The 26,879-nt window shown below is 36.3% G+C and overlaps 2 protein-coding genes across 2 annotated transcripts; both read right to left on the reverse strand.

Moving 5' to 3' along the window:
* Positions 1-315: 315 nt before the first annotated feature.
* Positions 316-1,140, reverse strand: LOC149244387 (receptor kinase-like protein Xa21). Its single transcript, XM_089371528.1, has 2 exons — positions 502-1,140; positions 316-401 (listed from the first exon to the last, which is right to left on the reverse strand). Exons 1-2 carry the CDS (start codon positions 1,136-1,138, stop codon positions 316-318), a joined length of 723 nt encoding a protein of 240 aa, XP_089227654.1. The 5' UTR covers positions 1,139-1,140.
* A 21,017-nt stretch (positions 1,141-22,157) lies between these two features.
* Positions 22,158-23,892, reverse strand: LOC149244388 (receptor kinase-like protein Xa21). The gene is made up of 2 exons (XM_089374838.1): positions 22,940-23,892; positions 22,158-22,773 (listed from the first exon to the last, which is right to left on the reverse strand). The coding sequence occupies exons 1-2, from the start codon at positions 23,739-23,741 to the stop codon at positions 22,313-22,315; spliced, it is 1,263 nt and encodes a 420-aa protein (XP_089230964.1). The 5' UTR covers positions 23,742-23,892; the 3' UTR covers positions 22,158-22,312.
* Positions 23,893-26,879: the final 2,987 nt, after the last annotated feature.

Below are 26,879 nucleotides of genomic sequence, written 5' to 3' on the forward strand. Positions count from 1 at the left end.
GTTGAGTAGATAAGTTACACATTTATACATGTTTGTTACGGATTCTTACATTCATTGTCAGAAGTATATGATGTGATTGGTTTGCTTCATTCCTTTGTGTAGGGATCATCTTGGAGCTGGTCAGGAGGAGTTCTTCTTACCGCACGGAGATCCCCGAGCGAATCTAGAAAGAACCAAAGGTGATCCTTTCTCCATATCCTATCAATATATGTCAGATAGATGAACATGTGTGTAACAAGTACCTTTTGTAGATAACCTTATGGTCTGTCGGAAGTCCCGGGAAGACTTTCGAGGGTAGTTTTCATCCCGTGCATTTTACCCCATAGCAAGCATTTCCACTAACATAATTCCATATCTATAAACATCTCCCTGGGTGGAAACTGTTCCACTCAATCCATACTCTACAGTAAAAGAAACATTCATTAAATTTTACTCAATTAATCCATATAAATATTATTAATGAGAGAAGAAAAATGAAAATGTTGTTTAAGAAAGACATACCTGGGGCAATGTAGCCAATGGATCCTCTTAAAGCAAGTGATGAAGCATGTGAATTTGTAGAGCTTTCACCAATCAATCTTGCAATACCAAAATCTGTGACATGGCCTAACATATTTTCATCCAAAAATACATTGCTAGGCTTTATATCACAATGTACTACTTGCACAAAACAATCATGATGAAGATATTCCATTGCATGGGCCACATCTATGGCAATGTCTAATAGTGTTTTCAACTCCAATTCACACACATCCTCACCATTGTTGTCATCTCTTTTAGGATACAAATGCTTCTCTAAGCTTCCATTAGACACAAACTTGAACACTAAAGCTTTGAAATGGAGGTTGGAACATGATGTTATGATTTTGACTAGATTTCGATGTTGAACCTTCTGGAAGACACTGCATTCTGCTTTAAAACTCTTCTCACTCTGGTCATTTTGCAATTGGAAAACCTTCACAGCAACAGGTGTGCCATCATTCAAAATTCCTTTATAAACTGACCCAAAGCTACCTGTTCCCAACAAGTTGGCTTTGTCAAATCCATTAGTCGCTATGTGAAGCTCTTGATATGAGATCCTTGGATGCTCTAACTTTTGTAAAATAGAGCTTGAAACATGAATGTTTTGTATATGCATATTCCCTCTCCATAGGAATCTTAAAAACAAAAAACAGAGTATAAAAGCAGTAGCTCCACTCACTATCAATAGTACTCTTTTGACAATTGTAGAATGACCTGTTGGTGTCGAACAAGGATATAACTGGAATATTTTTGGTCCACAGAGGTTGGGATTTCCATTTAAGGACATGGAAATTGATTCATTTGCAAAAATTCCCCCTGTTGGAATTTCCCCAGCAAGCTTGTTAAAATATAAAGTTAAATATTGAAGCATTTTCAGCTTGTTGAGAGTAATAGGTATTGTCCCAGGTAAAAGGTTGGAAGAGAGATCTAGGCTCATAAGGCTTTGCAAATTTTCAAGTGAATCTGGAATAGAACCTTGGAAGGAATTCCGAGATAAATTCAACGAAATTACTTCAACACAACTTCCATGTGTAGATGCAATGACTCCACTCAAGTGATTAGCAGAAATATCTATAGCTTGAGCCATTGAAATTTTACCAATCTCCATGGGAAAGGAGCCTTCTAATAAATTCCAAGACAAATTCAAATAGAAATTTAGATTTTAAAGCTTAACAATCTCACATGGCATGTTTCCAATGAGTTTATTGTGTGACAAGTCGAGCAATTCCAAATTTTTACAGTTTCCTAAGTTGGAAGGTATGCTCCCTGATAATTGGTTGTGATGGAGGAGGAGAAATCTTAATTGTTTAAGGGGTGCAAGGGAATTGGGAATATTTCCAGAGAGTATGTTTCCACTGATGTCTAAGAGACCAAGTCGTTGTAACTTTTCAAAGTCATCAGGGATATCTCCTTGTAATTTGTTATTTCCTAAAACTAATCTTTCTAAAATTTTGAGGTTTCTTAAAGATGGAATGCTACCATTTAAAGAATTTCTAGATCAATTTAGATAGGTTAGGCTGGTAAGATTTCCTATATGTGGAGGGATGTTCCCTTCTATCAAGTTGTTTGCTAATTTCAAGATAGACAAATTGGTAGAAAGTTTTCCTATGTCAAGGGGTAAGACACCAGCTAGTTTATTGTCTCTCAAGTTTAGTTGTTTTATGTGGGAACAATTGGTAAGGGCTATAAGAAAAGGCATGGTTGTAGCACTACCACTGTCAACTTGATTAGATTGCAATTGTAATGTTTCAAGGAGGGATAGCTTACCTAATATTGTTGGGACACTCCCACTCAACATGTTCTAGGCTAGGGCAAGAACACTGAGTTTTGAACAATTTCCAATGGAATTTGGTATCTTTCCACTAAATTGATTTCCCCATAAAGAGAGCTCACTCAAGTTAACTAGATTTGACAAAGAAGTGGGAATACTTCCAGTGAGTTTGTTATCGGAAATCCCCAACTCAACCAAAGTGGAGATATTTGACAAAGAAGGGAGAATGGAACCTGATAATTCATTGTCAAAGAGGTAGAGTTCTTGAAGATTAGTGAATAGGCCAAATTCTTCTGGAATGTTACCAGTGAATTTATTTACAGCCATTTCCAAGTAAACCAAAGTGGAGATATTTGACAGAAATTCGGGAATGTAACCTGACAATTCACAATAACACAAGTAAGACCATTTTTAAATTTCTAAAATAATCAATGCCCACAGATTTCCAAAGAAAGACAAAAAGTACCTATGAAGCAGTTTCCAGATAAGTAAAGTTCTTTCATATGTATGAGGGAGCCAAACTCTTTCGAAATACTTCCAGTCAGATTGTTGTAGGAGAGTGCCAAGTGAGCCAAATTTGTGCAATTGCCAAATCACTCGGAATGTTTCCCTTCAATTGATTGTGGTGCAACCAAAGCTTCTTCAAATAGAAAAGGCGTCCCAGTTGACATGGGATATAACCGTGGAGGGAATTGTTAGAAAGATCAAGGTAATGGATAAGATAATTTTAATTCAATTATAAATAATTATTAGATGGATGGTACATATTTAATTTACATGAAATATTCTAGAATATTCATAGTAGCGTATACAAATCAAGGTCAAGATATTTTTTTTGTTAGTCAGATTTTTATATTAATTTCCCAAAAATGGATTACATTTGATCAAGGATTTCTTAGCTCTCTGGCCTCACTCTGACCAATTTTTTTGGCCGAGAGAGTTGTGTCGTACTTAAAAACAAAAAGACAATTTTTACAAAAAATCAAAAGACTAACAAGCACTAATGCCCAAAAAACGTCCAGAACAAAAAGTTTGCCAACAATCATCAAATTACAATGGAGGGTTTTGCATTTGTGTATTTTCCATGGGCCACTGGCAAACCGTGCCCCTCATGGACATGGAAATCAATGTGAGTTATCCTCACTTCTATTTCATCTAAGTGTTCATCAAACCTGCGTTGGCTACAACAAACAAAAGCTTGATGGTCTAAGATTTCCCCTTCAGAAAACTACAATTTTTTTATGTAAGCAATTACCTTGTTCTTGTCTTCATATCGTTTCTCCTGGAGGATGTCCAAGTTGGCTTGGATTCCACACAGTTGTTCGACAATGAACTATAGTGTTGGGGGCTTATCGACTCTTCCCGATGATTGGGCTTGCTCTTGGGCGATCTCCCCCTCCATCATATAACTCTCCTTGTTGTGTTTTTCGCTTCTCACTACCTAGTCTTCGAGTTTCCCACGGTGGTCGGCTCCACATCAGGCCCTTCCCCTCTGCCTTTGCATGGCCTTACTTCAAGACCAAACTAGCCCCACCACCCTTCTCCACCGTCGACCCCACTTCGCCCTCAAACCAATGCATAGGAGGTTGGCCGACCTCGCCTTCCAAGCTAAGGTTACCTCCCCACACTCTATGTCCAAGGCACAATTGGTTAAGTACACAACTCTCCCACTCCACCCACACCTGGTTACTTCCCATTGTTGCAGATAACCTACACCACTAATGCCACCACACCAATTTCAGGTCGTAGGGAATCTACACTACACTACCATTAAAACCTAGCAACAAGAGGCAAAGAAACGATGTTGAGAACAACCCAGAAAATGAACCAAAAATCTAGAAACAAATACTACCCAGAAAAACATAGACACACCTTGATACCTTTCTAGAGTAGGAAGAAAGGTTTGAAAGAGAAGATGAGGGACAACGGGCACTAGACCACAAAAGTCGTTGTTGACTCCCAGGTCCCACACTGCCTTCACTCGAACCCAGAACTTAGTTATCAAAACTAGGCTCCCATCTCCATTGCAACCTAAGACCTCAAATTGTCAGACTCGAGCATGCATGCACAGGGAAATTTCTTGTGCACACCCAACTTCCTCACCCCCTCTGCACCTCACTCCCATAACCAGCATCCAAAAATAGATAACTTCCCTTCAACATCGATCTGAAGATTAAAAAACAGGCTTGCAAATGAAATTTCTCAGTATCTCCCAAAAACAACACCAAATCATAGTGTTTGTCTTCCTGATTTCAACATTGCTTGAATCACCTCAATCTGGAACCATATGAGGAGGTTATGATGTTCTGAAGTTTTTGCCCAACAACTAAAAATTCAACTTGTAGGGTTGAATGGGTTGCTCACTAGGCAGGTCATACGTTGACATCAGTAGCTGACTAGGCAATCACAATGGGAAGTATGGGCCAATCTTGTGAAGCCATGTGGTAGTACCATACTAGTTGAGGTGTCACATTTTTATTGGCTGAAGGGTTTTGCAGTGGACCAATAATGAGGCGCCACATGGCCCAATGAAAGGGTGCCACATGGCCCTTGATTTTCATCCAAAATTGGTTTGAACAGGCCAACCAACCACCACCGGGATCAAACCCATGACCTTTCTTTAACTAACTAACAAACTTACCAGCATGCCACGACTTTGGTGTTTGTTATAACATTGGTGTTGATTTGATTTATGGAAATTTTGTTTGCATGTTGGCAAAGGGGGGTGGGCCACATGGCCCTTGCCCCAGGTCATTTGGAGACCAAAGTAACCATAGTGTAAGATCTATGGGGGCGGGTAGTTATCTCGACCCCCGGGGCTCAGTACACACCACACGATTGTGTGGAGGACACTAGAAATGTTATTGGTGGAAAGGGCGGGGACTAGGCCCCTTCCCCGGTCCCATCATTAACCACATGACCACGACCTCTAAAGCAGGACCTAAGCCAATAGGGGCGGGTGGTTAGCCCAGCCCCTGGCCATATTGGTAACCATGAGACCACGACGGAGCAGAGAGGGGGCTAAGTTGATGAGGGCGGAAGGTTAGCCCACGTGCCCACGAACAGGGCTAAAAATTCGTCACTAAGGCCTTATGGCACATTTTAAAGAGGAAACAATTTGAACATTCACGACAGGAATTCCCCCGGTCCAAGGTGAAATTGTTGCTCGGCGGTCTGTCAAAGGGAAAAATTCATTGCCCAAATTGCAAGTTTTTCCATTTTGTAGGACTAAATTAATAGAGAAAACTTCTAGGAGGAATAACTTGGTGTATTTTCAGTCTTTTTGAGCCTAGGAGAGCCTAGATAGGATTTTTTGGGTGTTCCGAAATTAATGGCAGTATCAATTTTATGATTTGAGTATTGCATGTTGGACTTTTTGCAGAGCCAAGTCCTTTAGTGATGCAGACAAATATTTTTTTGAGTCCATATAGAGACTTTTTTTAGCATGGAGAGAGCCTAGACAAGGGTTTTCCAACTTTTTGAACTCATCTACAACAACTGTTACTTAAGTAGATAAATTATTTTCAGCCTTTTATCAGTGTGCTAATGGGAAATGATCTTTTCAACACTTCATTGTGAAGTAGTTTTATTTTTATGCTATTTGATCTTAGCTTGAGTATAAGGACATATTGAGAGAGAGTCCTTTTCTTTGACATCATCATGACTTGTTGTAGGGAGTCATTTTTTTGAGTGAGAGTTCTTTGTAGGAGAACATTTCTTTGAAGGATAAATAGTGCCACTCTAGAGTCAAATATGTGCATTGTGTTCTTTTTCTACTAAGATCAATAAATCGACCTAACATCAGAGCAGGGCCTGGGACATAGCCCAAGAAGGGTGAAACCCGTTATCACTTGCTTGTTTCTTCTCTGCATTTTTGTCATATTGATTTTCATATGAATTTGATGACTTTTAAGTTCATTTGAAAACTTAACCACTAATCTTTGAAGAAGTTGCAAACTAATTTTTCATTTAAAGTGCCAATTGTATCAGACTTGCAAAGTTTCAGAGGATGATCAAAGTTTCATTTTCAGATCATGTGGTATCAGAGGAGGTTCTAACTAGATTTCAAACATGGGTGAAATTTTATAGCATGCAAGACTCTTATAATTGGAAGAAATGAATTCTTCTCTCATAGCGGAGAATATGGAATTCAGGAGATTGCTTGAAGCATAAGAGGATGAAAATAAGAATTTAGGTTTGATGTTGTAGAATGTCATTGAAGAGAAAACTGGGGAATGTTCAGCTACTAAAGCTTCCCCCAAGACTCAACAAGTTTGTGGTCATGGAATGACTAGTGATTATACCCTTTGCCAGATGAAGAACTGTTAAACGCATACATGGCAGCAACAGAAGATGAATGATTGGTGATTGTACCCTTTGCCGGATGAAGAACATTTCTTATATGTTAAATCAAAAAAGTGGTTTCCTTGAGTCTGCATCCACCACTTCGTCTACAAAGGAGAAGGATGAGATGGTCAAGCTTCTAGAAGAGGACCAAGAGTGTAACACCCTCTTCCCACAGCTACCCAAATAACTAGACAACCAGGGTAAACATGTGATGAAGAGTTACTATGATATGATTCAACTCCCTATGTAGCAGTTAAGGAAGTGGAACTAATGGAACCCAGACAACCTGACCTTCTACACATGCAATATAACCCCCAGGAGCCACTGAACCCATCCAGGTGACCAACCCCTAACACAGACTGACTCTTTTCAACATTAAATCTGTTATCACTCAGTAATTTTTTGAAGTTGCAGAAGAAAATCACCAAGGTAACCACAAACCAACTTTGGAAGTTGGGATCTAGCCCTGCCATCTTCAGAGAGGGCTCTCTCTGTAAGATTTAACTTTGTTTGATCGCATATTAGGCTAGTTATGAAGTTTGGAGTTTGATTTATATTTGAATGATTGGTTGATAACTAGATTACCATTGGGCTATGAGTTTGTTACATAAAGTACAGATCGACTTTAGTATCTACAGATAGATCTCACAGGGAAAGGTAGCCAAACCGAATGGATTGTTTAAAGTATGTGAAGTGGAGAAGAAGAACATATTAAGGTTCACTTTAAAATATAGAGCATTGTTACCTGAATTCTATATTTAAAGATCAGAAGAAAACATAGAAATTATTTGTAGCCCAGTGCAAAGTGTAGATTTAAACAAATTCTGCCCTTTATTTATTTATTGAATAATTCATATTTGGAAAACAAATATGTGCTATAAACAGAGAAATATAAACACATGGGATAGATAGATGCACTTCACCAAGAACTTGACACAAGAATCCTGTGAAAGAGCTTCTGTATTATTGGTAATCTGTTGATGCTTCAGAAAAATATACAATAGTGTTCTTCATACAAAAACTTACCCTTTATACTTCTGAAGATGAAGTATTTATAATTAATTTACAAAAATATCATGTCAGAATGACTAGGATGTATCTACAAAATGATAAAACTGAATCAAGCTAACTTATTACAATGATATCAGGGAAATTCGAACTGTCTGAAGTGGTGGCAATGAAATGGTGGAATAGCTGGGTGTCTGGCGCTCATATTTTGCATGTGCTATAACGTTGAGATGTATCCCCAAAACTACCTTTTACTCCAGTAACTCACAAATTTTATCCCAGCGTTGTTCACTCAGGATATCAATCTTCATCAATTTCCTGTGCACTTCATTGACTTCGGTGTATTTGGAAAATGTCGGCTAGGTGATGAATAGATTTGGAATTGCATACTGAATGTCGTGATCATATGACAATGCTTCTAGAAAAGCTTTTCTTGTCATATTGAGTCTTCCAGCTATAAGCTTTGAACTATCTCTTGCCTTGGTCATAATATTCTCATTGTAATTTGACCACGTGTTGAGCTTGTCGTTAATCACTAACAAGTTTGGAAGTCCTTTCTTGTAGAGAAGTTCCAGTTTGGCAAAGAACTTTTGTATACCTGTGTTCATAATTCAGCCCTTCTCTTCAAGTTTTCTCATAATATTTCCTTTAGTCAACACTTTCTTGACTTCCAAAATTGTTTTAGTCATGTCTTCAATTTTTAACTCTTCCAATTCCTAACTGTTCTTGGAGTTTAGAAATTTGATAAGCTCAGTGGCTTCATTTGGTTTATCTCCCAGTTGCTTTCTGACTTGCTCGATGGCTTCATTTGACCGTTCAATCAGATTTTGTTTCTCAAAAATGATTTGGATTGAAGGCCAAATGTCCTCCATGTCTCCATTGATCCTTTTCCAAATATTTTCCTTTACATGTGCCAATGTATTGCCCATGGTACAGTCTTTTTCCATTTTCTACAATCTTTAGGACAATGTCTGGGACTTTTGTGTTTCTGTCATGTAGACATTTTCAAACCTTGTACTCTGTTCCTGTAAAATATTTACCTACAGCTTCAGCTTCTTTAGCTCTTCTCCCTGTATAGACATGTTTTAAATTGATTGAACTAACTTAACCGATTCATCAACAACTGATGTGGGAAGCACAATAGAAGATGATGTTCCCGTTGTCGTGGTTGTCGTAGGGAAACCTGTTTGTAGTAGAGATGCAATGGGAACTGCATCAAGAGGAACAACTGCAAGTTGTGAACTTTATTCCTTTTCCTTTATTAACTTGTCCAATTCTACTTCCATTTATTTTATCTATGCACCTTGTTCCACTAGAAGCTTCAACATCTCTTCCTTTTGTAGTTATGTCTCTCCAAGTTCCTTGGCTTGGGGGTCTTCTGTCGCTGGAAAATTCAATTGTTTCTTTAAGGTTGCAATGTCACCATTTTTCTTTCTGATTATCTCCTCCATGGATTTCGAATTGTCTGGATCAAAGCCTGCTTTAATCACCATTTCCTCCAAGTATTTGATTCTAGTATCCTTGGCAAGTGAGGACACTTTCTCTAATTTGATCTGAGACTGCAAATTATTTAAAGTAAGTTGTACTTTAGAGGCAGTAATATCAGTCTATGTAAAAGTAAAATATATCATCACTCCTGCCTTCCTGTGCATATCTATTTAGTCTAAATGATGGACATCCTTTGCCTCAAATTCAAAAGTGGTTTGTTTGAAATTTGTTGTTGACTTTGGTTGAGGCACTTGGGTCTGCAAGAATTCCATATGCATCCTTCCCTTCTCGGTATCATATGCTGAGATGAGCCTATGCTAGATGGAGGAAGATTGCTTCCTGAATTGAGCAGATATGTTATCATGAATGGCTTCATTCCTCTGCTTAATCTCCTTATATCTTTAAAAAATATCCAATTGCCTCTGCTCTATGGATGATTCTGGTGTTTGAGGTATAGTGGTTGGAATCTCTTTAGTAGTGGATGATGATGGGGACTATCCAACTTAAAAGTCTTCAAACCGGAGAGCACAATATTGCCTTGTGTGTCCTCGAGTGATGGGAAGTCTATTTTAGAGCCTATTTTAATCTTATTAGTATATATTTTGAACTATTTAGCTAAGACTTTTGTGACTGATGGAGAATCATATTCCCTTGGTCTCTTATCTGTCTTTTCTCTGCGTATGGGAGTCTCTGAAGCTATCCTGGAAAGTACCTTCTCCTCAACCTCTTGCAATGTATTTTCTACCCAAGTGTGCTGGTTCATATATTTCTCTATTTCTGGCCTCTGAGTATGCACATAGGGTGTGGCTTTTTGTTCCACTCTTAACTTGGAAATTACCCCAAAGGGGTCATAAGACCAAGTGAAACTGAGAGGGAAGTTCATTTGTTTCAGCAGGAGGTCTGCTTCCTCTCCTACTGCTCTACTATTGCAGATGAAGGGTCCTATCTGTGTTTTGATCCGGAACTGAGATTTCTTCTTAGCTGCCACGAAATGGATGTTATCAGAATGAATTATTTGCCTGATGTATTCCAAGGCAAATATTCTCATTGGAAAATACTTAGGCAGTTTGTATGGTGGCAGCTCTGAACCATACACTCTTATTTCTGTGAATGACTGGTAAAGGTACCAGTCCCCTATTTTGACCTATTCACTGAGCTGTAAAACCTTCCAAATGTATTCACTAATCCTTGGAACCTATTGGCCACTTAGCAAACAAGTTTTTGGATACACAAACTCGTCTATGAACTCTGAGAAGCTAAATTCCTGTGTTTGTCTTCTAAGGAAGTCCAGAAGACAACTGACTGTGGCTCTCCTTGTTGATCAAGCTTTTGCACTATGAATGGAAAGCTATTTGTTTGAAAGAACATAAACATATACATGAGAATTGAAGAATATCTAAACATTCCTTCAGTTAAAAACTAAAGGAATTGTTCATGAATTACATTTGCTAAGAAGTGACCATAGTCAAAGGTGACTGACGGTCCTTCTTCTGAAGAAAGGATGGATAGAAATCCTAGAATAGGCTCATATACCCATTCATCTGAATAGTAACCAAGAATGGATGACAAGACAGATATAATCTGTCTTGTCCTTTGAGGGAACATAGAAGAGGGATATGGGGGGTTTTTCTTAGGGAGTTGAGAGTCTTCAGGGAGGAAAATTTCAAAAATGGCAGCTCTCTGGGGGAAGGTTAATTTCTGGTAAATTTCTATGAAAGCTTCAAGGGAGAAAAGGGAGAGGGAATCATAGTGGGGAACTTGCAGCATTTGGTTTATACTGTTAGCTATGATGGTGAAGAGAATTTCACCATTTGGGGAAATAATTGACCTCTTGCTTGGAAGGTAACAGGCTTGGCATCTTAGAAAGAATTCAGGAAAATGATACGACTGGGGGACAAAAAACAGAGGAAGTATGGATTGCCAGAGGTGTATCTCATCGGATTGATCAAGGAAATTATCATGAAACCAACAGTATAATTCGAAGAGGTCGAATTCACACTATGTTTCGGAAAACTTGTAGTCTTTGTCTGCAAGTGGAATATGGTCTAATTCGATAGGGGGAGTGAGCATAGTATTGACTACATGGGCGAATTTAGGTGCCATGATAGTTGCAGAATGGAGAGTGGAAGAATGTAATAGGAGGTATGGGCAATAAGTTTCAATGATTGAGGGGAATTTAGTGGCGGACCTCTGTAGATTTATTGGTTACGGGCAATGGAAATGTTGGTGAGAGATAATGGTGCAACAGAGGTAGGAATGATGTTCATGAAGTGATGAAAGAAACGTGTAATCGCAGAGGCAAATTAAATTTTTATAATGCGCGGACCAGGCTTAATCGTTGGCTTAGCGGTCTTGATTTGGAATTAATTCCTGTAATTGGATCGAGCGAACGAAAAGAAAATTTATGGTTGGTGCAACGGTCTCGGACGTGGCAGTCGAAGATTCGTGGGCGAGTGGTGTGGGACCATTGGCGGGAGTGACAGGAGTAGGGACAGGTGGTGTGATGGGAATGGGAGCTGCGAGGGGATGTGGAGGCGACACATGGTAGGAAGGTGGATTAATGTGGGATGGCAATACTGCTTTCAGATGGGGGGGCAGGCGATATCCGGTAAATGGAGGGGGGGGTCTGAAATCCCACGACGCTAACATGTAAGGTGGCGGTAAATCGATTTTCAGACCCCCCCTGTCGTTAGACGTTATCACTTCGGGGGAGTTCAAAATCTATTGTGGGTCGTCAGATCAATGAAATGGGTGATCACGAGGTCGTGAAAAAGGCGGGGTTTAACACGGGCTGGTCCAACAATATGTTTCTGGCACATGAATTATAACCCAAGGTCAAAACTTTAGATAACAAATCACCTCATACTTATTACATCAAAAACCTTTATTTTCATATCCTAATACTATTCTAAAGCAAATTAGGGTGCATTTAAACATGCAAACCTTGTCAAATTTTTCATTCTAAAGAGATTTAAAAATATTTATTTCAAACACCAAACTAACCTACTCAACTACAATAATCCAGATTATACAGTTGGATTAACTTTATTCTCCTTTTCTTCCTATATGATCTTAGCCAAGGTTAAATTTTTTGGCTAAGTTATTCACTCTCACCTAATTAACATAAATTTAAATCAACTTGAACATGATTAAACTGTATGTTTCAAGCAGAAAGGGATTGTGGCATTTTAAGCAAGATGCACACAATTTCATGAATTTATCCTTTACAAAGACAGAAGGCTAGTAGTGGCAATTGGTCTAGCATCACTTTCATATTTATTCATTTTTGTGGGGTTCATTTATCACTTCTTCTCTTTTTCCATTTTATTCTATTTTTGTATTTATAGCCTCTTTTCATTTTTTTCTTTCATTTTTTCTCTCTTTTTTGGAAATCATTTGTAGAAAGCTATATTATTCAAAATCCAAAATACTGAAAGCAATTATTCATTGATCAATTGATCCTATAGATTATAGGACCCTAACAGTGGCTCCAGCTGGAGATGACACTTCCTGGTGAAGTGTCAAGAACACCGTAGACTAGTAGCCTTGAATCCTTATCTTCAGTATCGTATGCATATCATTTTTTCTGTTTTCTGTAGTTATGGTGGCAAAATGCCTCAAAGATTAGGGCCTTCTCCACAGGATTCAACTTTCAGACATAAGCTACCCACTCATGACAATACAAAAGTCAATAGTATCTACAATGGGTGTGAGATAAACACTTTTTTATTCTTGAAAAACATAATGCTTGAGCATCCTTCCATTGATAGGTCCTCCAGGTATTTATGTCCCATCTGTGTTCTTTAGAAAAAAGGCATTGTTACCTTGGTAAGAATCAATAATGTAAGGTCCCATCCACAAGTTGTCAAACTTACCATGCTTTCTTTTTTCTTGCCTTCTAGAATCCCATTTCTGAACATGATGGTCGATATGAAAGTCATCATCTTTTGTCCTTCAGTCAAATGTTTTCTTGGTTCTATCTTGGATCAACTGAGTTTTGTTATGAACTGCTTCTCTTGTCTGCTGCAAATGGATTGTCTGGTTTATTCTCCTTTGCAAATCTTTTGGTTTGACATCCAATTCTTGCATCATATTTAAAACAGGTATTCCCAATGAAGTTGGAAAAACAACATCTATCCCATAAACTAGCTTATATGGAGACATGCCTATTGACTTTTTGGTAGCAAGCATGTATGCCCATAATGCATTAACCAGCTTGTTGTGGCATGCTTTTTTGTTGTCCTGCAACAACTTTTTAATAATGTTAACTAAGCTTTTATTGGAATATTCTGCTAGTCCATTTCCTTGAGGGTAATAGGCTGTAGAATGTCCCAATGTTATCTGATATTTGTTGCAAAAATCTACCATCTTTTTTGACCTAAAAGTTGCAGCATTGTCAGTAATAATTTTCCTAGGGAAACCAAATCTAGCAAGGATATTGTTCTCTAGGAATTTTATGATGACTACACCAGAAGCTTCTCCGGTAGGGACGACTTCTATCCATTTTGTAAAGTTAGTAGTGGTTGTCAGAATCCACTTGTGTTGGGAAAATGAGGTAGGGTGGAATTCTCCTATAAAGTGAAGGCCCCATTGTTGGAAAGGAGTTTCAGCAGATATAGGTCTTAAGAGTAAAGGAAAAAGTTTCTTTTTACCTTCAAATATTTGGCATTTGTGGCATGAAGTAACTTTCTGTTGGATATCAGAAAATAAGGTGGGCTAGTAAAAACTTGCCCTCAGAATCTTATTTGCAGTAGTCTTCCAATACAGGTGTCCACCACAGTCTCCTTCATGGAACTCTTGCATGACTTTATCTGCTTCATTTTTCAAAAAATAGTTTACTAAAACACCACCAACATCTTTCCAATACAAATTTTCATTCAAAATACAAAACTTAACATCTTTAAGTTTGATAATTCTAGTCTTTGTTTTAGTTAAACTAGGAGGAGCTTGTAAATTATGAAGAACATAAATAATGTCTGCATACCAGGGAGAGGTAGAAAAAGATTATGCTACCTGTGGAGTCACCAACTCATCTAGTTCATTAAATATTGCTAGAAAATTTATATTTAAAGCATGTAAGTTAGATTCTTCCATTAATTTTTCTAACCCTTGACCTTTGATGAGTTTAGTGGGTCGAATTTCAATATCATATTCTAATATAACAAAAATCCACTTACCCCTTTTCCCATCTGGATCATTCTGAGTCAGTATATCTTTAACTACTGCACTTGGAACAAAAGCAATGATGTGTGAATGAAGAATATACACTCTAAAATATTTTATGGCCTTTACCAGGACAAAATCTTACTTTTCCATAATTTCATATTTCAATGTTGTATCTCTTAAAGATCTGCTAAAAAAAGCAATAAGATGTTCGTGGCCCTCATTGTTCTTTTGTAGGAGGATTGTAGCAATGGTGTGCTCTGAAGCAAATGAAAAAATTAGGAAATATTTAGCAAAATCTGGACTAATTAACACAGGTACCTGAGTTAAAGCCGACTTTACACTGTTAAATGATTGTCTAGATTCCATGTTTCATTTCACCTCAGTATCTTTCTTTAGCATATTGGTTATGTTCTTTAAAATCTCAGCTAAATTCATAATGAATCTCCTTAGAAAATTTATCTGTCCAATAAAATATTGAACTTCCTTTATATTCCTAGGGGGATTAATTTCGAGTATAGCTTCTATTCTACTGGGATCTATCTTGATTCCTTCTTTCGAAATTATGTGTCCCAACAGTTTTCCTTCTTGCAAACCAACTAATGTTTTTTTGAGGTTGAGAGAAATGCCAAATTTCTTACACTTTTCAAAAACTCTACTCAAGTGATTTGAGTGTTCCTCATCTACTTTTGAAAAAATAGTGATGTTATCCAGATATATAACTATGAAATGAATGATTTTATCAGCAAAAATAAAATCCATGGCTCTTTGAAAAGTTGCTCCATCATTCATTAGACCAAAAGGCATTTTCACATACATGAAAATGCCCCAAGGTGTAGTAAATGTTGTTTTCTCTTGAGCGTCTGGGTGTACTAAGACCTGGTTATAACCCAAAAAGTTGTCCAACAAGGAAATCCTGCTGGATCCAACCACCTTCTGTAGGATTTGGTCCATCTTCGGCAAAGGGTAATTGTCTTTTATAGAGGCTTTATTTAAATTCCAAAAATCAATGCAAAAACACATATTTCATTAAAAATGGAATTTTCTTATTACAAGGAAAACGCTAGAATTGAGTTATTTGGTTATTTTTAAATTCCACATCCACTATTTAATTCCAAATTTAATGAAATATGTGTTCAAAGCCTGATTTCACTAGTCTTTTTTTGAGTGGGAACCAAATTGGACACCCATTTGGAATATCTCAAAGGTACTATGATTTTTGCATGATACATTCCTTTTACCTCTTTTCCAACCAGAGGCATAAGCATTGGATTAATCCTCCTTAATTTTTGTTTAAACGGTTTATGATCTTCTTTCAAGGGAATTTTGTGTTGTATGATATTGGTGTCATAGGATTTTAGGCCCTTATAACTACAGGTGAAAACATCGATGAATACTTTGAACAATTTAATGTACTTCAGCTTTTTAGCTGGGGGTAAGGATTTGGACAGTTTGGTCATTTGATGACTGTTGGTGGGAAGATTCAATAATTAACAGTAATGTGACGTGGACGACAGGTCATGTGCCCTGAATGAAGCGGGAGAAGGCGGGAGCGGGTGGTGGTTTTTTTTTTCTTTTTTCTTTTTTACTACGGGGGTGGTGAAAACGGTAAGTGGTAAAGGAGGGGAGGGCCCCGTAGTCATCGTGGAACCGCCACATGATTTTCGGCAGTTTCCACATCGTCCTCCGCCGTTGATCCTGGCAAGGATGATCTCGGCCATTCAACACACAAGAACTTTATTGAAAGGCAACAATACATCACATCATCGTTTATTTCCAACTTTAATCAAAATATTTTGCTAACTAATCAAAATTTACCATAATAAAAAACTTAAGGTGGCATTTTAACTAGCGCGCCCTTTGGGGATTTTTATTTTTATTCATTTTTCACATATTTTCTTTTATTCCCTTTTTATTTTTCCTCTATTTTTCCTCTATTTTTCTTTATTTTTCCATTTTCATAATTTTTCTATTTTCTTTTTGCTCTTCTATTCTTTTCTTTTTCTATTTTTCTTTTTCTTTTCTCTCCTTTTTCTATTTTTTATTTTTAGAAGGATAAAAACAACTAAGAGTAAAAAATAAGTTACAACATCCCTAAGGATAAATAGCTGGATAATTATACCTTGATCACTATATTTATAGGACCCTAATAGGGGCTACCATAACCTTCTCAATCCTTGATTGAAATTGTTCTTCATTGATATATTTCCAAAGGGGTATTATGCACCATAAATGGAGTTTATATGTGGAATTTATAGCCCTCGGAAATTGATGTGTTAACTAGACTCCTCAATGCCCACGTTCCTTCCACCATTTCATCTCTGAGGGATAGGGTTTTGGATCTTTTGATTTTTTTCCTCTTAGGTTTTAGTACTTTACGATAAAAAGTACATTGCAATATCTTATAATGGAAAATATTTTATAAATGAGGATAGCCAACACTTCTCTTCGTAGATAAACTACCACCATTCTAGATAGTTTGTATTTATTTGCATTCTACAGTCTTTTTCTATTTAGTTTATTTATAGAATTTGGTTCTCTCCATGTTATTATGCTTTATACACTATTTTTGTGTATCTCCATTCATACCCTTATATTTAATTTCAACCTTGATCCATATTGGATCATTATATCTTTTTCATCCATATCGATGCTTTCATAGTGGAAAATGTGGAGGAATCAACTCATAGAACCATTTTTACTAGCAGGATCAAGTTTCGGAGAATAGGGTTTGAAACCTTTCGAGAGCATTCTGAGGCATCAAACAATGTTTTTTGGGGGGTAAATTTTTTTGCTTTAGCATAACACATTTCTTTCATATTTTGCACATAGAGACCTTCCCAACATCACAAGAATTACCTCAATCAAAGTTTGTATGCAAAATTTATGCCACTCAAAAGTTTACCTTCCTATTTTCACAACCATAATTTCGAGAGGATGCCACATCAACCCCTTTTATTGATGGAAAATGGGTCATCCATGTGATTATAATGAAGAATATTTTAAAAGAGTTTAAATTTTAACTCTCATTAGAAGTTGAGGGAGTCAAAAGTAACCACTAGTAGGCTATCAGGTATGTTATAATTGGACCGCTAGGAGGAAAAGGGGTTCCATTATTTTCAAGTGTATCACATTCCATAGACGAGTATAGTAGTCGAGAAGGATATGGAGAGAGAACAGAGATAGGATTTATGCATTATAGTAGCCCATGTTCCACAAGACATACTTCTTTGTACTCACAACCAATTTCTATATAGAGAAAGAGAGAAAAACGACCTCACCTTCCAGTTGGGTTTTCTCTCGAAAAGGGTTTCCTAGGATATATCTTGTGTCAAATGTATTTGTGAGTTTTTATTTAACTCTTCTCAATTTTCTACATAAATTTTAATTTGCATGCATACACAATAAACAAAAATCTTCAAATCCATAAATATAAAGAGAAATAAACCCTAATAGTGTAGATTTTGGATTTTTAAATATAGTTTTATTATAACCATTGTGACAAATTGTCTAGTGGAATATCCATGGAAATTTACAGATAAACTCTCTATACAATACATATCATCATTTTTTGTAATATATCTATCTCTTGGAGAGAATCATCAATATCTTGTTGAAGTAGTTCAATTTAATAATTAGAATTTTATAGCCTCTTTCCACCTTTATCCATTTAAAATTCTAAATGATCCTTGTTTTTTTGTCAAAGAATCAACACAACAAATATAGGGTATTGGGCATAACCAATGATGGTGCGGGTGTTGGGTACCATTGACCATGCACCCTTAGTGTTCCATCAAAAGAGAAAATTGACTCACTTGACCTTGACTTTCACTATCTTGGATTTGAATTGACTTAATAGGCTTGGCTTAAATAAACTTGGCTTTGACTCTTTTTGTCATTTATTTTTAATGATTTTTCTAGAAAGATTATTACTGACTTCAATTTTACATTGATTCAACATTCCAAACTTTTCAATTAATTTTGATGACTTAATTAGTGAATTCATCAAATTTTATGAATTCAACAATAACTAAAAAATTCAGAGAACACACTAGAAATCTCTATGAGGATAACCTGAAGACACCTTCACATTGCCTCAAATTTGTGTTGCAGCCTACAAATATTGCATGAAATTTTTTTATTGTAGCTTTCACAAACCATCAAAATTTAATCAATAAAAATCTCACTAATTAAATTAATTGAAAAAATGAAAGATAAAAATTTGAATAATCACTAGGGTTTCCTATTTCCAATTGGTATCTTGTAAAAATATGGTTTATATAGTGAGAAAAACATGTTTTTCACTTACGATGTTCGTTTTTCCACTTTGGGTGAAAATTTTCAGCAGTATTTTTTTATTCAATATTTTTTCCTTCACATTTGACATTTTAAGTCCATATTAAGAGGGATTTGGTCAAGTTTAAATATATTTCCAATGATACACTACTTGCTTAATTTTATTGTGTATAATGACCATAATCTACATTTTAATGAATGCACATTCCATGATTACATAAAATCCATTTTTTGTATGATCAATGTCCGACCAAAGATGAATCCTAAAAACATAAAAATACCCTTTGATGCTTCTGAATATACTTTTCAACATATATTAATCATTGAAAATAGATCAATAATGAAAGAAAGCCCTAATTTTACAGGTAACCAATCTAGAAGCAACAAGTTTCCCCTTCATTGATGCCTTCTTTTTGGATTGCAAGCATTTCAAGTGCTAGTTCTCTCTTCTCCATTGTAGCTCTTGGTCATTAGAACCATCAAAGTCATATACACATCATTCTCATTGTAACATCATCACCAGAGAAACCACAACTCTAATACCAAATGTTATGAATATGTACACAAATATAAAAAAACATTGACACACAAAATTTCACCATAAGAACACATATATACTTTAAACATCACATTGCATTGATTTCTTACATATCATACATATATTTCTTTTAAAAGAGTACATGGTGACCATAATAGACACGTCATAATAAGATATTTCATTTAACCATCTAATAATATTCAAAAATTTCTTAAGAGATTCCATAAGATCCTCCTCTCTCACTTATCTATGGAGTCTTCATTCTTAGTTTTGTACATTCACATTTATGCATGGTTTATACTATTAAATATCACAAGCAAAAATTATTTTAACTTGCCTATGAACAATGCCTCTTTACATTTATGCTTATTTACCCAGTAAACTTTCTTCACAATTTACAAGTTTAGATTTCTTAATTTTGTGTTATCCTATTCAATTGTGATATTAGCAATATTAAATTTAAAATTAATTAAGGACATAACAAATAATAAGAGGGGGGAGATAGTTGTTATATGTGTGACAAGTACTTAGAGGAAATGATATCTTACATGGCCCAAATATTTCCATGTGAGAAAAGAATCCATCACATATTTCATTAATTCATCCATTACTAAAAGATTTCCAACATTAAGTTTACAATGTGATTATATTGATTTAAAATTGGGTTAGTCTAATCAAGAATACAATGGGTTAGTGGTCAAGGTTCTCCATCAAACCATATATACTTCTATGAAACATAGAATTTTATTATTTTTTTTTGTTTCTTCTCAAAAAGGAAATAGAAAGTTGTGAAGGAACAAGGAAAATATTTGACTTTTGTTGCTTTTATGTGGCAAACATAGTATTTATGTTCTTGAAATTAAATCTATGATACCCCTTATGGCAAAGGGTGATGTTGAAAACTAATCCTAAAGGAAACATTAAATTGCATATAATTAAGAGAAAAATAATCACTTATTAATAGAGAGAATTAGCAAGTGTCCATTGCAAATGCAAAACTAGCAAGAAGTTTGATTATTTTCATTTTAGTTTTAGACTAGTGTTGAATATTGTGCCTCCACCTTTGCTTTGAGATGTGGGAGGCTTTATTTTCAAGGTTCTACATGAAGCTATGTATATTTCCTTGCAACTTCAACTTTTATTACTTTTGTAAATATTAAGAAAAGGGAAATATATTTCAAAGAAGGAAGGACATTAAGAATGATAGAAAACCTAACCATAAGATTTAGCATTGATACTATTTGGAAGTTACTCCATATTGATCTTCCACCTCAGTGATTGGATCACTTATTAGTTAAACTTTTACTTTCCCTTCACATTAAAGAGTTAAAATTTTGTCTATATATTAGGAAGCTTCCTAAGAATCTTTTAAAAATATGCTTCCATCAAGTTTCATCATGCATAGGTCTTAAAAGGATTTCTTCAATATACCCATAAGTGTAATCCCTAGAATCCAATGATGAAGTATCTATAAAGTCTATTTTTTTTTCCATCATTAGTATGTTGGGAGTGTACGATGGTGCTTATATAGTCTTGCTTATTCATTTTCTAATAAATCTTGATTTTTGGAAAGAAATGGTGCAACAAGTTATTTGTAGACAACTAATATTATATGTCCACTAGTATTGGAAAAGATATAAACATTTAGTGGATCCATTTGTCCTAATTATTACAACTAATGCTATACATTATGTTGAAACAATGAGATCACACTTGAAAACCTTAAAAATAATTTCAAACACATAATCAATAATTCAACAGACTAGGCAAGTAAAACAAGCATTTTTAGAAAAAAAACTCACAAACTCACTCTTAAGTATATTAAAGATGATTTTAAATGCATAACAAATGCATCAACTTATGCATTTCTAAGATGTTAGCAAATGCATTAACTTATGGAGGTCGCAATAATTTGTTTGTAAATATTGGATGAAGACTAGATAAATTTGACCATTATGTGGATATAGATGTTTTGGAATTAAGCATTCAACTCAAATATCACATTCTCTTGGTCTTAGAAAAACTTATTTGTTTCTTTGCAATACAACTATTTGATGAAGTAGACATAGTTTACCACTAGGTAGATGTAGATGTTTTGGAAATAAGGCTTGCACTACAATACCACACTTTTCCTTGGTCTTCTTACTTTCGATTAGCTATATTTGTATCCCTTCACTTCTTTTTTCTATGCAAAAAGAATTTGTAATTTCATTAAAATAAAATTATGAAATTATGTTCTATATATGCTAAAAAGAATTCATAGTATCCTTCAGAAAAAAGGAGCCATAATTTTGTGAATGAGTCTTCATCGCACATCTCATATTGACCAAGACCAAGACAAATCAATTCAAGGTTCGTATTTGATATCATCCTTATATGAAAGATGCATTATATTTGTCCTTATCTCTAAACCATCAACCCTTGTAATTAGGGGGGAAATGTTGACAACAATCTTATTATTACAAAAATTACATACCCAAAGTACTAAATCCTCAACTTATATGGTGAATATGGATTCTAAAGAAGCACTTAAAGGGGGGTTGTTTGTTTCTACACCTTCAAATATAAGTTAGTTTATCAAATAAAACCTTTTTTTCCTAAAATAGGAAAGCTCACTGTCCATCTCAAACATACGATGGGTTTTGCTATGAGTTATTGAAAGAGATGAAACATATGTACTTGAAACAATTTTAAGACCCAAAAATTGGTCTTGCAATTTTTTCTGGGGTGAAAATGGTTTGTAAAACACACATACACACATATATGGTAAGTGGATGTTACAAACAACTAAGTTATTGCTACCAATACAATCAAACTAACTAGACTTCAACATGGTTCATATAATCAAGTCATAAAGTTCAAATCCACGTTTGTAAGTTTGTTGTTGCATTTTAAATAAAAATAGTTTCTTCTATATATACAAACATAATACAAATAATTTCGAAGAAATTTAATCTATAGATAATAATATTGACATCATGGATAGATGAAAAAATCAAATTGAATATAAACCTACAATCTATTCAATATAGTGTTGCAAAACCATGTAATTTCCTTGTTGACAATATGATAATGCATACTAGCATGAGGTTGTTTGAATAATTAAAAGTTTAAAAAAATATTAACATTACATGAATGATGGAAAGACCTAAAATATTTTCCATTCTTCACTTCATAAACTAAAATGTACAAGAACTTTGGTCATTTGATGTAGAGGCATCATTCCTTATTGCATTTGTATCGATTAGCAACTTGGATATGCTTCGCCTCAATCTTCTAGAAGCAACTACATTTGCCTCCAAATCCTCTTTGATACTCTCCAACATCCTTACCACAACTCTCATAGTTGGTCTTTCCTCCGGTGAATGTTTTGAACAAAGAAAACCAACATGCAGCAAATCTAGTAGACATTTATATACTTTGTTCTCATTAATTTCATCTCCACACACCTCACTGAAAAGGTTGCTTTCAATTACCTCATTCACATTGTTTGGGTATGAAAAGTTCACCCAATTGTGCAAGTTTAGGTCTCCCACAAACATGTGACTGGTTGGTTGTTTTCTGGTGAGCATTTCCAATAACAGAATTCTATAGCTATAAACATCTCCCTGGGTGGAAACTGTTCCACTCAATCCATACTCTACAGTAAAAGAAACATTCATTAAATTTTACTCAATCAATGAAACCGTTCCACTCAATCCATACTCTACAGTAAAAGAAACATTCATTAAATTTTACTCAATCAATCCATATAAATATTGTTAATGAGAGAAGAAAAATGAAAATGTTGTTTAAGAAAGACATACCTGGGGCAATGTAGCCAATGGATCCTCTTAAATCAAGTGATGAAACATGTGAATTTGTAGAGCTTTCACCAATCAATCTTGCAATACCAAAATCTGTGACATGGCCTGACATATTTTCATCCAAAAGTACATTGCTAGGCTTTATATCACAATGTACTACTTGCACAAAACAATCATGATGAAGATATTCCATTGCATGGGCCACATCTATGGCAATTTCTAATAGTGTTTTCAACTCCAGTTCACACACATCCTCACCATTGTTGTCATCTCTTTTAGGATACAAATGCTTCTCTAAGCTTCCATTAGACACAAACTTGAACACTAAAGCTTTGAAATGGAGGTTGGAACATGAGGTTATGATTTTGACTAGATTTCGATGTTGAACCTTCTGGAAGACACTGCATTCTGCTTCAAAACTCTTCTCACTCTGGTCATTTTGCAATTGGAAAACCTTCACAGCAACAGGTGTGCCATCATTCAAAATTCCTTTATAAACTGACCCAAAGCTACCTGTTCCCAACAAATTGGCTTTGTCAAATCCATTAGTCGCTATGTGAAGCTCTTGATATGAGATCCTTGGATGCTCTAACTTTTGGAAAATAGATCTTGAAACATGAATGTTTTGAATATGCATATTCCCTCTCCATAGGAATCTTAAAAACAAACAACAGAGTATAAAAGCAGCAGCTCCACTCACTGTCAATAGTACTCTTTTGACAATTGTAGAATGACCTCTTGGTGTCGGATGTAGAAATTTTGAATAATTTAACACATATTCAACAGAGATTATCCTGATCATGTACTATTGTGGAATACATACACAATACATAAACTCCTCTACGTTGATCATCAATATAGCAGCATCAATAACAATAAAACATCAAGAGCATTCACACATTAACACAGTATGTATCCCGGGGAAAGCATCTCGCTAAAAACCCCAACTATCTGTATATTAATGATTGAGTCATGTAACATTACACAGCATAATACTTCTCACAAGTATCTCCACCTCTGTTACACACAATACAGCTCAGATCTGATCTCCAAATCTCTTCCACTGCTTGCCTGCCTCCACTGCTCAATACCTGCTCAAGAACTGATGAGAATGGCTTCCCAAACTCGTTTTTCACCTGCAAAATAGTCACTCACTCTTTGTGGACGTGAGAAAAGCCTAAAATGTGGGCAAATACGTGAGCAAACTCATTGGCATACTCAATCCCTTGATTGTGCAAGATCTGGTGCACAACTATAGTCACAACTGATAGCAATCTGATTCTCTACCACCTGTCCCTGTTGAACTGAACATGCACTGACATGCAACTGAGTTAACTGATGTATTCATTAGTTGTATTATGAGTTAATAACTTGTGAATTAATTAATAACTAATTCACCCAACTCATCTCTAGTCTATTTGCCAGTTAGACTAAATACAACCAGTTTAACAAAGCTAAACTGAACACAACTCCATCATCTCCACAATCAACTCCACCAAACTCAACTGATTGAGTTCTAACTGAAGTCATGCATGCAACAACTCAACTGACTCATAAGAAAAGCGTATTTCCTTCTGACAGCTGCATGTGCCACCTCTGTAGCTCAAACTGAAGTGCTCCAAGAGAATAAGATTAAGTTTATAGTCCAAATATTATTGTGAGATAATAATATTTGACTACCCGATGCAATGAGTGCTAAGTGAACTATTCAAATAATCATGAGAAATTAGTCAGTTACGACTACCTCTCATGGAAATGGTCATACGTTTGAATGACTTACTTAACGCAGTTGAATCCCAAAAATGATATCTAATATAATGCACTACGTAATCCCCCATACTTAAATTCAAAAAGAGTCAAGGGATCTCTACTTGAATGGTTCATGAGGCACAATACTTGCTAAGGTTTTGCAAATGGGGTAGCAAGCTAAGTGGGCTTGATTGTGGGAAAAACTCCACAGTTAAGCGCGCTTGAGCCAGAGGAGTTCTGGGATGGGTGACCTCCTGGGAAGTCTTGGTTGCCGGGTGCAAGCCCCGGAAGTGATGATTGATGCTATGTGATTCGTTCTCCACATTTCACTAGTTTCAATCCCACTTCTTCACCCCTGTGAGCATCACCCGATGCAATGAGTGCTAAGTGAACTATTCAAATAATCATGAGAAATTAGTCAGTTACGACTACCTCTCATGGAAATGGTCATACGTTTGAATGACTTACTTAACGCAGTTGAATCCCAAAAATGATATCTAATATAATGCACTGCGTAATCCCCCATACTTAAATTCAAAAAGAGTCAAGGGATCTCTACTTGAATGGTTCATGAGGCACAATACTTGCTAAGGTTTTGCAAATGGGGTAGCAAGCTAAGTGGGCTTGATTGTGGGAAAAACTCCACAGTTAAGCGCGCTTGAGCCAGAGGAGTTCTGGGATGGGTGACCTCCTGGGAAGTCTTGGTTGCCGGGTGCAAGCCCCAGAAGTGATGATTGATGCTATGTGATTCGTTCTCCACATTTCACTAGTTTCAATCCCACTTCTTCACCCCTGTGAGCATCACCCGATGCAATGAGTGCTAAGTGAACTATTCAAATAATCATGAGAAATTAGTCAGTTACGACTACCTCTCATGGAAATGGTCATACGTTTGAATGACTTACTTAACGCAGTTGAATCCCAAAAATGATATCTAATATTTGACTTTTCTATTTTTGACAGCCAGTCTAAAAATAGACTTTGATCACTCACACTATGATCACTCACACTTTCATCAAAAATAGAAGTCCATCTATTTTTCCCAACTTGATCAATCATCCATAAACAGCAACCTGCAATCCATAGACATGATCCATATGTCTAAAAATAGACTTGCGCCAAAAATAGCCTCCGGGCCCACTTAGTGAAGGCGACTCTTTTCACTAAGCTCCATCATCTTGTTGCAATCTCAACACTCCCTCTCGACAAGATATGGATTATCAGCAACCCCTATCCTGCCTCGGTGGTACTCGAATTTGCTCCTAGTGAGAGCCTTCGTCAGAATATCAGCATCCTGATCCTCCGTTGGAATGTACGAAAGTAACATGATCCTCCGCTGCACACAATCTCTGATATGATGGTACCTGATGTGCTTGGACCCGAAAAACCCGACCAGGATCATCCTCATCCACACAGATCTCTGCTTCCTGCTGTACCAAGAAACTACTGTCGATCCAATACTGAAGACCCCTCCTGATGTGCTCTTTCTGTCCGTTGGGCTCCCTGCCCAATCTGCATCCGTGAAGCCACATAGCTTCACCTCATCCTCCTGTCTGTACCACAAACCATATCCCGATGTGTCTCTCAAGTAGCGCAATACATGCTTGCCCGCCTTCCAGAAGAGCTTGGTAGGCTTAACCATAGCTTGTGAAAGCTGGTTAACTGCATAGCATATATCAGGTCGTGTATTGACCAAATACATCAGCGACCCCACCAACTGTCGATAAACAGTGGCATCCACTTCTTCTCCCGAAGTGGCATCCTCCTTCCTCCAACCTCCAGGAAGAGGAGTATCAACAGGCTTGCAGCCATGCATGTTGAACTTCTCCAGTATCTCCCGAGCATACTTGTCCTGAGAAACAAACAGTCCACCACTGCGCTGCCATATTTCCAATCCTAGGAAATAGTGAAGGAGGCCCAAATCCTTCATCTCAAACTCTGTAGCAAGATCCTTCTTGCATGACAGTATCAACAGCTCATCACCCGTTAGAATCAAATCATCAACATACAGTACAATGATAAGCAACTTACCCTCCACCACAATCTGGTATAGGTTAGGATCCGCCTCGCTCTTGGAGAATCCAAGTCCTGTGAAATAGCTGTCTATCCGTGTGTACCAAGCACGTGGTGCTTGCTTCAACCCATACAGCGCTCTCTTGAGCCTGCACACATGCGACTCACTGCTGAAGAC

This window comes from Pinus tabuliformis, chromosome 8 (genome assembly GCF_031772625.1).
Source record: "Pinus tabuliformis cultivar Carrire ecotype Pingquan chromosome 8, CPIR1, whole genome shotgun sequence".
Classification (NCBI taxonomy): Eukaryota; Viridiplantae; Streptophyta; class Pinopsida; order Pinales; family Pinaceae; genus Pinus; species Pinus tabuliformis.